This window comes from Necator americanus, chromosome IV (genome assembly GCF_031761385.1).
Source record: "Necator americanus strain Aroian chromosome IV, whole genome shotgun sequence".
In the NCBI taxonomy this organism is placed as follows: Eukaryota; Metazoa; Nematoda; class Chromadorea; order Rhabditida; family Ancylostomatidae; genus Necator; species Necator americanus.
In genome coordinates this window covers 38491138-38504742 of record NC_087374.1, presented here as the reverse complement: position 1 = coordinate 38504742, position 13605 = coordinate 38491138, and the positions used below count along the sequence as shown (strand labels likewise).

The 13605-nt window shown below is 37.3% G+C and overlaps 2 protein-coding genes across 3 annotated transcripts in view; one reads left to right on the top strand and one right to left on the bottom strand.

Annotated features, from left to right (window-relative positions):
- Positions 1-13605, top strand: part of RB195_003984 (uncharacterized protein) — a gene marked incomplete at both ends in the record, with an annotated part of 88850 nt that overhangs the window by 8632 nt on the left and 66613 nt on the right. The window contains one exon of one of the 2 annotated variants that reach the window (XM_064201885.1): positions 4891-4955. The exons of the other annotated variant lie outside the window; for it this stretch is intronic. Coding sequence (XP_064057767.1) covers positions 4891-4955 — 65 coding nt within the window. Of the gene's footprint in view, positions 1-4890; positions 4956-13605 lie in introns of those variants that run through there. 2 annotated transcript variants of the gene reach the window in all.
- RB195_003985 (uncharacterized protein) lies at positions 8958-9406 on the bottom strand (the record flags this gene model as incomplete). The annotated part of the gene is made up of 2 exons (XM_064201886.1): positions 8958-9322; positions 9373-9406. The coding sequence occupies 2 exons, from the start codon at positions 9404-9406 to the stop codon at positions 8958-8960; spliced, it is 399 nt and encodes a 132-aa protein (XP_064057766.1).

Genomic DNA, 13605 nt, shown 5'->3' with positions numbered 1-13605 from the left:
GAGCGGTACAAGTGGCAAGAACTCATTCGTTATGGACAAGCATTCATTCCTATTATTCATTGAAGGGTTTCTTTTAAGAATAAAAAACGCCTCCAACGTCTTCCTTGCCGATATTTCTGTTTCGTGAGCCAGTATAACGCATTTCACATCGTAATCGTTCCCGTTGTGGGCCTCATGTCTGTGCCTTCCTAGTGGTGTTATCAAACTTTTTCGTCGTTTTCCGGCCATGTGTTCATTAATCCTCACTCCAAGATCACTCCAAGATTCCTACCGGTCTCCCCAACGTAAGTTGCATTGCATATCAAGCACTCAATCTCATATATTACCCCCATTTTTGCGCAGTCGCCTGTTTTTCCGTAAGGACAAATAACACATCTTTCACAGATGCAGTATCTATCATATAGTCTGTTTCTAACAAGCTGGCTTTTGATGTTTGCATTTGGGATATTTACCAAGATCACGTCATTTTGTAATTGTGCTTGGATAATGCTGCGCTGAACAGCGGCACTGACACTGTCAGAGATAAAAGGAAGACAAAGAGAGATTTTGTTTTCGCGCGGAACATTGCTATTTACAGTGCGGGTTCTTCGGTAATGCGGACGTACTGTATGGCCATTGGCACATGCGATTTTCAAGGCTAGTCTTCGTGATTCGTGTCGTTCTTGGTTGCCAGTGCATACTTCACTAGCGGTTTTGAACATATTACGAATCACTGCGCGTTTCACTGCAGTCGGATGTGCAGATTTGGCGTGCAATATGATGTTCTTGCAACTTTCTTTGCGATACCACTTTACTCTAATAATGCCGTTTGAACTACTTATTTGTGTGTTGAGGTACGGAAGCCATCCTTCTTTTGGGGTTTCTCGTGTGAGTCTGATATACTGCGATTGTTGGTTGAGTATTCGGAAACACTCGTCCATTTCGGACTGTGTTGATGTTATGATGCAACAGTCGTCAATATATCTGCAATACATTATTGGTCTACGCGAAAGCACTGGTTCTTCGATCCTGCTCATGAAGCAGATCGCCAGTACTGGTGCTAATCGTTGACCCATTGCTAGCCCTCTCAGTTGCGCGAAATAATTTCCTGACCACCTGAAGATATTACAATTCAGGCATCCCTTGATAAGCGTTATTATGCGAGATTTACTTAGTCCATATGTTTCCAAGTTGTTACCATATAAATCTATCATCTCAGAGAGAGCTTGCAGCGCCTCACTGTTTTTTACATTCGTGTAGAGTGAGGTTACATCAAAGGACTCTATTACGCAGTTGCCCTCAACTCTCGCATTGCGTAATCGCTCAAGGAAATGGTGCGTGTTCGACAAATGAGATGGTATTTTAGGCAAAATTTGACTCACGATTTTATTAAGGAACCACGAAACGCGATCCGTTGGTCCTCCCACACAACTTATTATTGGTCGGATTTTGAATGTGGCCTGATGATGGCGCTGATGTTGAGTTGACCTCATCGGGTTTCAGCTTATGCGTTTTGATGAGGCTGTAGAACACAGGGCACTTTTATATTTATTATACTATTACTTTTATATTTATTATACAGTTTTTTCCAAGATGTACATTTCAATAAAATCAATGAAATGTCGTTTGATGCAAACATACAACATCGCTACTAACTAAGGTCCCAAAATATGAGTAACTGACGGATTAATTCGTCGGTTACTCATCGGAAAAGTATCGGAAGTAAACGGAAACGGAATTAAACCATTGGAATTCTTGCTAATGGGAAAAATTAAATTTTAAACATAACATTCGATTGAAGATGAGCTATTGATTTCAAATATATTTCAAGGATTTAGTTCTGACAAAAAAAATCAAATATAATTTAAGAATTTAGTTTTGACAAAAAAAAATTAGTTTTGTGTGGTCTAAAAAAAGACAGTTCCTCTAACCTTCCTTAATTACTCACTTCACACCGTATCGTAATCCTAACATTGATCCTATATTCTTTTGTATATATCTCCGTGCAGGGAATAGGTGTTAATATAATTTGCGCTGATTTCTCAAAATTGGACGGAATACTTCTTATATTCGTGATCAAGAGGCTATTTAGATCATTTTCGTGCTCCGAATCATGTGTATGGGAAGATTTTTTTCCCCTAATTGCTGAGTTCACAAAATTAAACCCTCATGTCGGTGACCTCATACACGCACACACACAAGGAACAGATGTAAATTACGTCGTCGTACGTATCGACGCCACGATAAGTAAGCGATAAGAGGGAATCTTTACGTGAACGCGATACGCGACTCGGCAGCTTACGTCAACTGGATGCTGGAAATAACCGAAGATAACGGCTTTTCGGAAAGCTTTACCTGACATTAACGCATTGTTTCTAAAAATACATCGTTTAATGCTAACTTATCCCACCGTACATACCCCGAGTCTAAGATGTTTACGTCTGAAATCCTGAAATCTGAAATCTGCGTCACCTTACTTGGACTTCCTTTCTAAAAAAAATTTCTTGTGGTGGTCATATATTTTGTATGTTTCTATGTTACATTACCTTACATTCTACTATCTTTATATTATTTAAATTTTCCTATTTTTATTGTTTTTATTTATGTTTTTTTTTTACATTTGTATTTACATTTTCTACATTAAATTAAACTAAAGCTACATTTACTTTACTATTTTATATTTTTTTATTAAATCAAACTACTGCTACTAAACTATGTACATGACTACAAAACATAAAATAATAAACTTATAATAAATATGTACACTTTATTATAAAATCATTATTTTATATGTTATATTTTACTTCATTGATTTATTATTGTATATACTTGTACTATTACTTACTTTATTTTATATATATATATTTACATCATATTTATGTTTATATTAAATTATATATCCTCTATTTGTTATATCTATGTTCTACTGATTATATATTATACATTCGTTATCTTCGTAGGACGCATATGAACTTCTTCTCAAAATCTGCAGGATCTGTTTAAATAATCCTGTCTTCCTCCTACTCGGAGAGGCGATTTATATGGATATTTACTCGGTGATCTCCATGATCTCTCGATAAATCAGTGCATTTTGGCGGGGGATTTTTGTTCCCGTTTAATTCTGACGGACAGTCGTCTTATGAAAATAGACATAACTTTGAATTATTTATTTTTATTTACTGCCTACACATACCTTTCCGTAAACAGTTCCGAGCGTGGAAGTTGGTCTCTACGTGATCTTTTTTTCTGCTTTTTCATCAAGTTTTCCTCATATCTATTTAATTTTATTTATTATTAATCTATTTTATTATACATTTTTTATTTTCCTTAAACATACTCTATTCTCTCACGGTTACTTGACCTCAGTATGTACTTGTTGAGGAGTATTTTGCATAGTTTCCTCTACTCTTTGGCTGAATTTCTCTGACTGAAATTTTCGTACTTTAAAAAGCATTCTATAGGCTCTTATCAAGATGTTGACCTGAAAATTTTCATTCAAAGTCATTTAAGAACATGATAAAATTTCAGAAGTTGGTCTACTATACTTTTACGCCAAGGAACATTAGGATTTGTTCTCGGGTGTTTTCTCCCCACTACATACCATGAACACAGTTCTGTGACCAACCCCTAGTAGGTTAAGGATGAAGGATAACGTGTCTGGTAGAGTCAGTTCCTGTGGGATGCTCCAAAGGATTCACTTCAATTTAGAATCGTTTGAGGTTTACGAATGCGTGTGTGACCTATAAATGCCCTTCGAGGGTTAGCTGTATTTTTATATTTATTAAAGTATTTTTATTTTTTATTTTTATTTTTAAAGTATTTTTATCATCTCGGATAGGTCTAATACCAATTTATCGACGCTGAAGTGAGGAAAGGCATGGTGGGCAATCGATCCTGCAGTCACAGCGGAACCTCTTACTGACTTCACTCGCTTTCTACTGCGTAGTAATTTGTATCGTTGAGTCGTCGTGATCACTCGACGTCGTGTCACACACTTTTTCCTCGATCAGTAGAGGGAGTTGTGCGTAATCATTCCTATGCTCGTGAACAACGTTTCTACACTCTTTATTTTCTATATACTATATATTCTATATATTATATATTTTCTATATATTATACACTATATTGTATATATAATTATATATTTAGACATACTAACGCCGTCAATTTCGTGATACCCTGCTTTGCCTCTTTTATATTTTTTAAACCTATACCGCTGGTTTTTTTTGTCGTATCCATCTAGAAATATCCTGCAAACCTCTTCGGCGTTTTTCAACGTTTTCGTTTCAAATAATTCCAAAAGTGCTGACATCAAACAAAGATTCAGCATAAAAGAGCTAGAAAATAACCACGGATACATTTCCATTTAATCGGCTTTCTTAGACCATTCTAGAAACTATGGAAAAGTTAGTGACTTCTTGTGTTCATCATTCTCCACATTTCGCATACTCTCTCGCAAATCCTGCAAAAAACGATTCCCTTGAAGCGGACGCAAGTTTGCAGCTTTCACGTTTCATATTAAACGTATCATGTTTCCCTGAACCTTTTTGATCCTCCTCTTTCTGATCTGAATATCCTTTTTAAAAAAAACCAATTTTTAAGCGGATTTTTGGAGAAAGAAAAAGGCACAAAGAAAAATTGTGCGCTCAAGCAAAAAAAGCAAAAAAACAATATATTTTTCTCTTTTAGTCTCGTTCATTTCTGTCAAATTCTTTTACGACACGTGAATGTGGTAGGACCATCATTGCACATTATATTTAATCATTATTCATTATTTAATCATTATTTATAAAATCTGTCGCTTTTATAGGACTTTTTTAAAATCTAATATGGTAATATCTTTTTTGTTTTATTTATGATCACATTTTTATGTGTGTTTTTTCTAAAATTTTCTATATAATTTCTCTCTAGCATGGTCCTACAACGACGATGACATCGTCTACGAGCATTCTTCACTCAAATACATGTACAAGTGAACGTGGTTATTTCGTTGTCAGCGTTGGCGCTGAGGTCAAAAGTCAGAATCGATGGCGAAACCCCAGCGATCCCATTGAATCCCTTGAGTTCCTCCGCACCCCCACCATTTCGATTCTGCTACTTCCTTAAAAGTTCTTTAGACTACTAAAATAATCTCTTATTAATATTGCAAACTGCCTTCGATGTGGTTCTTTTTCTCGCTTTGAACTCATATAGGCGAAATTAAATTTTCTTTTTGTTAAAATTAAAGTTAAACTTGAACTTGACTCGAATTCTCTTTTTCTATAATAGAAGGTGATTTTAGAAAGTAGCACCAAATCTTAATTAATTAATTAGCATAATATAATATGTTGTCGGGAAATTTTTCCTATATTTTTCCCATTTGTGGTATAAAATTCAATCCAGATGAGTCTCTAAATCCGTAGCTTACCTAGCTTCCATCGATAAGAACAGATTTCTCGACGAACAAGGATTCCTTGAAGCTCACTCAAAGATGGCAAGAAATCAGCGAGAAAAACGGGCGATATCATATTGATTAATTTTTGTTCCTTATATTGTAGCTAAATAACTTTTAAAAAATGTAGGAAAAATACCAGAGGACTTTTTCAACAAGGATAACCTAACACAATAAAAGAATACATTGCTTTAAAATTATTTAGAATAGAAAATCTTAAAAAATTTCAAAAAAATAAACAAAAATAAAAAATGTAGAATAGAAATAGTCCTTCAGAATGGTTTGTGATAATTATTACATCAACATTATGTAGAAGAACCGATCCTTTCTTTTGTAATTATATTGATTGATCACATGATAACTGCGTTCGCTGTATTGCTGATCTATGGTGCATCTACGCTGAACTCATCTTCTTTTCCTTTGTCTAAACAATAAAAGCGACTGATACATGAAGAAAAAACTTGCATTATGCTCATATTTTAACTTAAACATTGTTTTGCCTTTTTTGTTTTTTTTTTGCATTGTTTTGCCTTTTTTGTTTTTTTTTGGAGTATTTTCTAGGATATTTTATTATTATTTTATTTATTTATTATATAATTATTTATTTATTATTTTTTATTATTATTTTTCTCTATTTTCCTTAGGAAATAAAGGGAATCGTTGAAGCTTAGAAGCACAAATAATTTTATCTTTTTGTTTTCACTATTTTTCGTCTAAATGCAAACAACTCAAACGAAGTTTATACTTATGCTTTTTTGAGTTCAACCGCTCGATATTCGCACGCAAAAGGCCCCCCCCCCCCGTTTCCCCCCAGGAGATCTATTCTATAACTGATTCTGCACCCAACGCTGCATATCTCCCTCCCTCCCCCCCCCCCCTAACTGCAGAATACGCTGTATAATGCATGATTTAATCTTCGGAAATCTTCTGAAATTTATTTATCTGTATTCAGGTGCATGAAATCTGCATCTGACATTTATTTATTTACTTGTTTATTTAAAAACGGCCGTAGGTGTGTCATAAAACGAAACGGGAAGGAACAGAACTCACTAGAATTTCTTCTAAGTATCTCATGATCTCACGATAACTCATAATTAATTGTTCAAGAAAAATTTTGTTTCTGTTTTCTCTGATTCATTTGTTTATTACAGAACTGTTAAATCATCCACTTGTGAATTATTCCTTGCCCTGAAGGGGTCACGAAATGTTCAATTTTTCATAGTTGAGATATTCATTGTTGAAATTTTCAATGTTCATAATCTTCATGCTTGAGATCCTCATGGTAGAGGACGGAGCACCACCACGAAAGTGATGTACGCTTTATAAAAACCTGGCCTAAACGGGTCTGACCAAAAATTTAGAAAAAGAATAAAAAAAAAATTGGAAAAACCTAGGCCTAACCTAAAATTTCTGTAACATAGCGGACTTTTTGATGGTTCTTTTCCAAAAAAAAAGAAAACCGAACCGGAACAGATCTGGTCGTATCGCTTTCACAGGTGTCTGTCTGCTCCTGTTCTGTTTAGATTTCATCCACAAGAATTTTTTTCAGCAGAGATTTATCGTTAAAGTGAAATTAAACCGATACACGTGCTAATTTCCTCGCAATTGTCACTAATGATGTGTTCACTCACATAATTCACCTCAGCACATCTGCTAATGCTTATAAACTTTATCAATGTATCTGTTGTTTTTTTTCTATCTATAATTAGAAGTAGCAATTTGAGGAAAAAAAATAGAAAAAGAGCAGACGTAGAAAAAATCCCAGAGGAAAAATCGCTAGGTTCAAGTTTTAGTAATTTCAGCTGTAGCTGTATTTTTTAAACTATGCAACTAGTATTTATCCCTTCTTTCATTTTTTTCCTTTCTAGTTTGTCTGGTTTGTCATTGTTTTAAATGATCCACTAATTACAGTCTTATCTGGCGTATTTGCACTCAGAAACACTCAAAGATTGTTCACCTGAAATTTTACTGTGTTTTATCACCATCCTGACATTAATTTATGCTTTCGATTGTTCTCAATCTAAAAAAAAACACACACACATACACACAAAGGGACCCTATGTAAGCTATCGCTATACTTCGCTATCGCTGAAAATGACTAATTAATTTTTCCCAAATATTGATTGCTCTAAATAGCTAGGCTTAAAGGTATCAGCCCACGAATCTGGGGCGGTGCCGGTTTCAGGTGTGTTGTGCCTATACGGAGTTGTCGATTATGGAGAGAAGGGCGATTCCGTCCATTTCTTTCTAATCGCCGTAAAAAAACGGCCCGGAAGATACGGCGTCAAGCGTTCCGGCGCGCTATTTTCTACAACGAGTTCTATTGGAGCGCGCCGGCCTTGTGCCCCCGAGCCGCATCTTCCGGGCCGTTTTTTTACGGCAATTAGGAAAAAATGGACGGAACCACCCTCCTCTCCCTAATTTACGACCCAGTGTAAGAACTCTCCACCTAAAATCCATACCACCCCAGATTACTGAGGTGATGCCTTTAACTCACGCAAACTCCAATCACTAAATGCTATCTTGCTAGAAGAACAATTAACGGGATTAACCGTGCAAATATTGCCCTTATAGGACTGATTCAGCATCCATGAACTAATCCCCTGAAAAGGTTCTGACTCGGGAAGACATTTATTTGAAAACAAGTCAACGAATGTCGTCTTTACATTTGACATCCGGAAAAATAGCATTCAATCAAGTTCAATAGCGAAAATACTAAGAAAACGTGGATTAACATTAGAAAAGACCATGTGTCCTTAAAGATAATTCACGTATTACCTTGTATAGTAGGTTGTTTAAAGGTACGGTAGAAAAAAAAACCTCAGAAAAGGTTCTATAAAAGTAAATTTAATCGAATGCCAAAGAGTCTACTTTGTCGTATATTATTAGCATATTCTGTGGAATCTCTAATTTTCCGGCTAACAGAGAGTCACTTCCGGGATCTCAAACCCTTTACTTCCCTCTTGTTCCTCTCCTTCGTTCTCACAGCATTGTCCCCTGAAAGATGGGATATATGTTTGATCCTATGTACTATAAAAATCCATAAAATTAGGAGAATTATCCATCATTTTATTTGGAAGAAGAAGATTCGATCATCCTGCAACAATTACCATTTTTTATATAGCGGTAACTCTATCATATAACATAGGATGCACATTAGGGAATATACTAGATTTTTTTTAATTCAATTTATTTTTTAATCTTTCTTAGTGCTCACCAAGCCCTTCATTCCTTTCGGTGTCAATAAATTGGTACCTCTGGGATGATAAAAACACCAGTATGACACACCCGCCCCACACATTGTAGGACTTAACCTCAAACGTTAACCTCAAACGATTCTGAATTGAAGTCGAGCACATAGGGGTTGATCAGTTTCGTGCACTTCATCTTTTCCACATTACCTACCTCATGCTTATCTGCGCTCCCGCTGTTCGTCGATTTGCTCGAGCGGACACCACTAATACTTCCATTTGCTCCGATCGCACGCGGAAGAGTTGTCCAGTGACGACTTCTTTTTTCGCGAGAAACTCTAACAACATTTTATTTTTCATTGAAGGACTTTGAAAAGGTCGGAACATCGGGTTGGCGGCCTTTGTTCGCGGCACTGATCCAATGTTGTATTGTCGTTGAAACGCATCACGTGTCCAGCCCACCTAATTTTGCTTTCGTTGGCATATGCGGCAACCTCTCTGATGTTCGATCGGTGACGTAGGAGTAAACTTCCAATCCCTTCTTCCACTTGCATGAAGCGGAATACTCCTAGCATCACCTTTTCAATTGCCCATTCCATGACGTTGATCGCATTTTCCTTCTGCTTGCAAAACCTCCACGTTTCTAAAGCGCAGGTCAAAGCAGGAAGAATGACGGTGGTGAAAAGGTGAGCACGGAGCCAGATGTTCTTAGTCTTCTTCGCTACATTCTCAATGCACTTCTATGCTACTCATGCTTCTCGTTTCCCTTACCCAGCTCGGACTCCGAGGTCAGGTCTTTTTTCATGATGTTAATTTCCCGACCTAGATGTACATAGCTGCTGCATTCGGATATATTCGGTTCGTTAAGCTTGAGTAGCCCACCAAAAAACCCATTCGTTCCTTATTAACATCGTTTCGACCAGGTTCGGCTGAAGACCGGTCTTTTTATACTTTTCATCAAATTCGACCAGCACTCGTTCTGCCTGATTGCTTTGTGATGTTATCAGAACAATGCCATCACCAAAACTTCACTACTTCTCTGCTATTAAAGGCATCACTCCACAAATCTGATGTGATATGGACTTCCGATTGTCAAAGACTACACAAGTTTGTAGATTGCAGAAACGGGTGGGATTCCGCTCATTTCTTCCTAATTGCCGTAAAAAACGGCCCGGAAGATGTGCCTTCGAGCGTTCCAGGCACTCTTTTCTACAACGAGTTCGATTAGAGCGCGCCAGCTTTGTGCAGGCGCCGGATCTCCGGGCCGTTTTTTTACGACAATTAGGAAGAAAAGGACGGAGTCACACTTTTCCCTATAATCTACGACCCAGTATATGTAGGTAACCCACGTGAAACTAGCACCACCTCAGATTCGTGGGGTGATGCCTTTAACCGACAATAGTAATTACACGATTTCTTCGAGTGAAACCTATCGTTGCTCTTTTTCTATTGTCCATGAAACATCGAATTGTGATCAATTACAGTATAATCAGATGTTAAAAAATTAATTTAATGGATTGGGCATCACAGTACTGAACTCTCATGCTTACAATAATTATCGTTGATAAAAACTTGCATTCATTGTAAGCTGTTTTTTTAATGTCATTCCCTATTTCGTCTAAAACATTATCAGACAGAGCTATTGTGCGTCTCAGCTCCGGTTCTGGAGCAAAAAACGACCTCAGAGTTGAAGGTGGGTAGAGTTAAATGACCAACTTGAGTAAATTAATTTCTCTTGAACTGGAAAAATTTTATACAGTAGAAATTGGCTACTACAGTAGCCCGGAAATAATCTAAAACAAGCTGGACTTATTTGACGACTAACTGTGTAGACATCTACGATAATAAAGCTCACAGGAAATGAAGGGGAAATTGAATGCTTGTCTTCGGTAATTCGTGAAAATAAATGAAAATGAATACAAGAAAAAGAGAAAAGTACAACGAAATATGAATGGAAACTTTTACTAACATAAAGTAGTACCGGAAGACTTTTGAGCAAAAGGACTTAATTTAGGTAGTTCTTATCTAGAAAAGTGGTTGAACAGCTCTGACTCTAACCACTGCTCCGAGAAAAAAAAAAGAAAAGAAGCATCCAGGAGCACAAAGTAGATCTTTTATCTGAATGTAAGCGCAATATTACCTATTCTCCATTCGCCTACACACATAGACACATAGTTGACGCGTTTAGGTAATAAGCAAACGTTTTCCTGTTCCTAATCAACTCAAATGTTCGGAAATTTTCGTTCCAACGTATGTTCATCAGACAGTAATCACATGAAAACCCGAAATTCACCATTGAGCCTTCCTTGAAGTTTTTTTGGAAGGAGAAAATGATAAAACAGAGCTTTTCAAACATGTAGTGGTAAGAATTTAACTACTCAAAAAGTAGAAAAAACTCTTACTTGAGTTTCCTGGCGACTAAAAGATGTTTGCTTTGCAGTTCGCTTTGATTTTATCAGGTATTATTTATTTATTATATTGTATGGTATTTATTTGTTTTAGATTGCAACATAATTTCCTAGATCATATCGCTTTCGCTTCCATTTAGCAATAATTTGCTTGTTATTCGAAAAAATTGTGGACGTCATACTCTGGATAACTGTTCTAAAATCGCTTTTTTGAATTACTTACTCGTTTCCTTACAAAAACACTTGAATGGCCCCTCTGCTCCGAACGCCCGGCCCTCAGGATCTTTTCCTGTCCGTTAATTTCCTTTTTTTCTCCGCCATTGTCATTCAAGATGTCCGCATGTTTCGTGGGTGACGAGGTCCTTGAGCCCTAAGACTGAGCTGTGAGCTCGGCCGTCAGTGCAGCGAACAATAAACGAACAATCCCTAAAAATCTAAATTCAATATAAAGGTGGATTACATTGGGAACAAATCCACCGAAAATTACTGTATAGAGAAAAAAATTAGTAAATCCCAATTTCCACCGATTATTTCTGAGAACTTAACATTGAAAATTCTTTTGAAAGTTGTATTTAAGCGATGTAAAGTCAAACTGTCCCTGCTATTTATTTGGTGGTTAGCATTTTGAGTCCAAAGTGGTCCTTGTTATTTTTTTCAGTGAATCATTCTCTTATTTCTCGATAATATTTCTTTTTTCAACCAGTGATTCGAAATATGCTTGAAAATTTTGCAGTATCCGTCTACTTTTCCGATCACCTTTATGTTTATTAGCGTTCAATGGATATTTCTTAAATTTCACATTGTTTGGACAATGTCCACTAAACTCCACTGATCTCATTCCTTCTAAATTGAATTCGGATGAGCTGGCTCATCCCGAGGAGGCAGATCAACGCCGAGCATCTTATTCTTTACTCGCTCCTTACATCCTGAGCACCGAGAAAATAGCAAAAGACTTCAAATTGTAACAAAAAGACATACATTAGAAGCAAAAACAAATCAATTAGCATAAAGAAAATAGGAAATTAAAAAAAATGTAAAATATCTAAAATGAGCTAGAGAAACGTAGGAGGGAAGGGTTAAGAAAAAAATCGAAAATCCACCACACTTCTTGTTTGGATACACAATTATCCTTATCCTCTAAAACGGATTTTTAGAGAAAAATTAGGAATAAACATGAAATGATGCAGAATAAAAATTAAAAAAAAGAAAAATAGGAACAAAACGGGAATAGGAAGCAAGAAATAGCAAAAAAGAAAGTTTGAATAAAATGTTCGTGCTCAAGCTTCAATGTTTACCGTGATTCAATCACAGTAACGAATGATCCGTCCTGTCCTGGAAATCTGGAAATCTGAGGAACATTTGAGATGGTTAGTTTCTACTGATATACTTGGACCTAAGTAAAAATTTCTGTAAAAATGGGAATTGTGGGGAAAAAATCCTTCATCTACTCGTTTTTTTCATGTAGTTCGGAGTTGTGTGCGAGCTTTCCCCCCGAGGCGAAAGTTACGACGGGAGAAAGTATTTTTCAAGGCGCTTAGCCAAAAAAAGAAACAATTTTCATGATGTGGAACGAAGATGCGTGCAAGCGCCCATCGTTTCGTTTATCAGTGCGTGTTGAACCGGCGCCGCCACCACTCCGCTGCCGTCCTGCAGACGTTGTGATGTGCCTCCGCTCGACGATCGGCGGCGGAGGCAGCGCTCGCTAGGTCGGAGACGCAGGCGGAGGGCCGGCGAGCAGGCAGGGAACGAGGCGGCGGGCGGGTCGATCGGGTTGGCAAGATACCAGAGCGGCCGGCGAGACGACCTGCTCGGGTCAGCCGAGCCAGCCAGGCAGCCAGCCGGGACCGGGGCGATGATGTCGGCTGTGACAACCCGATGAACACCCTCATCGTCGTAATTCTCTCATGGCGCGCATCGCCTCATTATTAGCACGTGCCAGCGCCGACCCGGTTCCACGAAATCGTTGGCATCGTGGTGTGGCGCTGCGCTCCGTCATGCTATCGAATGTGGTTCTTCGCATTGTTCGCGGCGTTGGTCATCATCAAAACGATCTCTGAAACTTTCTAACTTCTGCTAGCCGTCCTCAGCCTCATTTTAATCATTTTGTATCGAAAATTCCTATAATAAGCCTCTTTGAACCAGATATAAACAGTGTAGGTCAGCTGAAAACCCAGGGGCAGCTTCCCAGTTGATCTGGTTCTTTTTCCAGTTGACCTGATCTTTTGCGAGATTCTAAGCTAAATGTTTAGCGCTTCATCTTCCGCCTAATAACGAGAGTTTCTCTTTTTTATTTCTCAGTTTCTTTCCATTTTTTCTTTCTTTTCTCTCTTCACTTCTCATTTCTCAGTTTTTCAATTTTTTTCTAAATCTGGTAACTTTTCCCCACCTACATACTGCTACTTTTAAAAGAGCTCTCTAATCTTTGTAATTCTCATTATTTCCCTCTTATTACCTTGAACCTAAGGATGAATTTCACAGTAACCCACCGAAAATTCCGAACTTCTTCACTCCTCTGTGAATAAAGGAGAATTTAGGAATTTTAAAATATTTTCTGATGCTCAAAATAACGTTTCTCATATATTTTCACATATAGCGT